Source organism: Borostomias antarcticus (genome assembly GCF_949987555.1).
Source record: "Borostomias antarcticus genome assembly, chromosome: 15".
Classification (NCBI taxonomy): domain Eukaryota; kingdom Metazoa; phylum Chordata; class Actinopteri; order Stomiiformes; family Stomiidae; genus Borostomias; species Borostomias antarcticus.
Window position 1 is genome coordinate 19,403,877 of NC_140248.1, and position 3,719 is coordinate 19,407,595.

General features: G+C 48.5%; 1 protein-coding gene across 1 annotated transcript in view; it reads left to right on the forward strand.

Annotated features, from left to right (window-relative positions):
• Positions 1-883: 883 nt before the first annotated feature.
• LOC311318922 (seizure protein 6-like) overlaps positions 884-3,719 on the forward strand; it is a gene marked incomplete at both ends in the record, with an annotated part of 69,343 nt that continues 66,507 nt past the window's right edge. Inside the window, 2 exons of the mRNA XM_084450356.1 lie at positions 884-1,101; positions 1,199-1,256. Of these exons, the coding sequence (XP_084306482.1) occupies positions 884-1,101; positions 1,199-1,256 (276 nt within the window). The remainder of the gene's footprint in view (positions 1,102-1,198; positions 1,257-3,719) is intronic.

Consider the following 3,719-nt stretch of genomic DNA (forward strand, 5'->3'; position numbering starts at 1 on the left):
GTGGCATAAACAAACCATCAAACTAAATGTATTTCTGGGATTGTAATTCACCCCTACTGTGGGTTTGTTGGTATCCTGCTCATAATGAAATGATTGTTTCCCCCAACTGTGGTCACACTTGACTTGGCCCAAGCTGCCATCAAAATATGTGCAACACGGTAAGTGGAGATCCGTGGAATGGCCTGTGGTAGGTTAGACACCTGCCCGAGAAAGGGCCCTGTCTGTGGGATCCTCCCTCCCCAGGACAGGCTGCTCCTAAGCCCCCCAGGGGCCCTCTATCCAGGGGCCCTCTATCCGCCAGACCTGTGCAGCCGGGAATCTCATCCATCACTGTCAGCTCTAATATTGTGTTTCCCCTCCACACCCGATAGGCAGGTGTTTGTTTTTGTTTACAACGTTTATGCTTTCGAGGCTTGTGTACTCACAGACGCTCTCCGGGCGTTGCTCTCTGACACCTCCCTGCCAAACCGCATGAAAGCAATTTCAGCGCTACATGCACCCAGCCCCTGCATTAAAATGCCTCCGCCTGACGACAAGTCTCGGGCATCTCTCTCGCCCCCCCCCCCCCCCCCCCCCCTCTCTCTCTCTATACATACGGTATATATCTCCATCCCTCCCAATCTTTAGGGGGGTTGTGACTCCGCACCAGCGGACCATGGAGAGATGGAGCTCCGGGTGCAGACCTCAACGCCGCCCCCGTAATCTCCCCCCTAACGCTCGCCGACCCTGCCCAACACTGTGGCCTACAGCATCCCTGTAGAATCCCTTTGTTGCCCCTATATCTCACGACTATTCTGGTATAATATTGTTCACCTCACTCAGTCGCTTCTGTGACAGGCTGTTTTGTAGAGTGTCGCAGGGGTAGCTTGTCACAGTTGTTCTCATGTCACGCATGTTGAAATCCAAGATCAAGGTCATGCTGATCACATTTTTTGACCAGAAGGGATTGATCCACCATGAGTTTGTGCCTGAGGGTCAGACCGTCAACCAGGATTTCTACCAGCAGGTCCTCAGTCGTCTCCATGACCGGGTTCGACGCAAAAGGCGGGCTCTGTGGAGAGACAAGTCCTGGCTGCTCCACCATGACAACGCCCGCACACAGTGTGAGGCAGTTCTTGGCCAAAAAACAGATCCCAGCTCTTGATCACCCTCCTTATTCCCCAGATCTCACACCGTGTGACTTCTGGCTCTTCCCCAGGCTGAAGACTGTGCTCAAAGGAACTCATTTCACCTCCGTGGAAGAGATCAAAGCCACCGTGAGTGGGGAACTAAGGGGGCTCAAAGAGGAGGACTTTGCCAAGTGCTTCCATGGGTGGCAAAAGCGAATGCAGAAGTGCATTAACTCTAGGGGGGACTACTTTGAGGGGGACAATGTGTAATTTCTCTGCAGATTCTGTAATAAAAATGTTTTCAGAGTGTACTTTCTTTATTGTAATAAAATAAATAATAGAGTTTTGGGAGTTGGTAGAGAAAAGTACCACAACTGTGACAAGCTACCCCTGCGACACTCTACAAAAATACCAGAATAGTCGTGAGATATAGGGGCAACAAAGGGATATCATTGCTTTTTCAATTCAAATAGAGGCATGAGCGTGGCTGACACAATCCGGGGACTTTTCGGTCGCACCTCGTATACATAAGGGGGTTGCTGGGGTCAACCATGTCTCTGATAGTCCTAGGTAGTCAAGGTTTGAGTCTAACAGAAGCTTTTCGAGTTGTTCACATTTAGACACGAGACTTCTTACATTAATGTGCCCACCAAAAACTCCCATACAACCTTGGCATGATTAACTAGACTCACAAGTCAGTCTCTAAATAGAGACTATCCCATAACTAACATTTTCATCAATCAAATTCAAACCGGTTTCAATACATTTTAATATATTTTAACAGTTAGTGAAAATCTTTTTTCCCTACTTCAGTCGAAATCACTTTAGTCAAAATTGACCCATTTATTAGCATGCAACAATATATACGCCATATGAATTTTTACGCATATGAATTTTGGCGGTGTGATCTGTTTGGGGGGCCCCCTGCCTTCCACGCATGTGGAAAGCAGCAAGCTAGATGTTCCCCCCCTCTGGTCCGCTTGGCCCAGAGTGCCGGAAGAGGGAACGGCACCTAGCCCCCTGCCTCTATGACGATCAGAATGGGCAGCGATCGGGAAGACGCTCGGAGGTAACTCAGCCCACTAAGACCGTCAAAGAGAGCCACAGGGGGACTGCTGTACATTATAGTCCCTGGCCTCCACGGGCTGACGCTTCGTGGAGTCTGAAGGAGATACAGCCTAGTGTCTCTGCCTCCATGGCGACCGGAGGGACCGCTGGATGTCCTTTCGGAGATGTTTCAGCCCACGATCACCACGGAGCGCCACAGAGACTAAGCTAGTGTAATTCCCCGGCTTCCACCAGCCGACGCATAGTGGAATACCAGAAGAATGCAGCAATACCCCGGGAACAGAGAGCAACGACGACAGCAGAGATGACATCGACAGAACACAGGCGGAGCAGGGGAGGAGGTGGGGCGAGCGCGCAGATACGAGCGATCAGCAGTAATGGCAAGAGCGAACTATGACATGTTTTGACAGCTTAAATACATGCACTCTAGCGAGCTGAACCAATGCTATGACAGCTGACAGTCAGCTCGTTGACATCATGCCTCGCCTGAAGTACGTCGGAGACTTCATTTTTATTTTATCTTGAATAGCCTACATTTCTACTTTATTATTTTTTAGCTGCAAGATGCATAACTACTGTAAGCCTGCCCTGGACCTGTACTTGTATTTTTATTAAAGTTCAAGTTTGTTTGCATTTCTTGCCAGACACTTGAATACATTTGTAGGCTACTATTATATTTCTTGCTAGACACTTATCGTGAAAGACTGCTGAGGCATTAGCCCTCATTAGCCCGTTTTTTCCTCTCGTCTCCCTACGACTCACACTGTTCTCCATGTTAAGTAATGAATCATGCTTGACATTATATTCCTTTAGAACGGCGACTTTTTTCTTGCATATCAGGCAGGTAGCATTTCCATTGAACTCCACAAAAAATACTACAATGTCCATCTTTCTTGAAACTGTCTGCGTTCCTAACGTTAGTTAACCATGAAAACAGCCTCTCGGTGGCAAGCTGCATTCCGTTCATAGTTCATAGTCGCGTGCTGATTGATTGCACCTGTGACTGTATGCAGCATTCACCTTGCGTGCTACGCACAATAACAGCATTTTGCCCCAAGTTTGAGCGACTTGAATTTCACATTGTAGGCCTGCCTGCTGGCGTCGTGTACAATACATTATTTTAGCGGGCCGGATTACATTATATTTCTGACATCATGTCCCGGATGGAGGGGTGGGGCGGGCCGGAAATGACCCGCGGGCCGGGAGTTTGAGACCCCTGCCTTAGAGCCTGATAATCTCCTGATGTCACATTGTACACACTTCCATTTCCTTACTGCCACTTTCCCAAGGATATGATTATGGAGAATGTACAGATTTTTTTCCGGAAGGGCTTGCCACTATCTTCTCTCCATCTTGCCTGCAGTTTATCCTCTCTGCTTGTCTAGTTCATTGGCGAGCCCCATTCACCGTGCCTCACTTATCAGGGCACAGAAAGTGCTCGCAGCGTTCCTATTGCCCTCATTTCGCCAGATGAGAGGACATAGATTTCATCCTGATCACTCTCTTTACAGAGGAGAGAGAGGGAGCTATTGTAGCTAATGA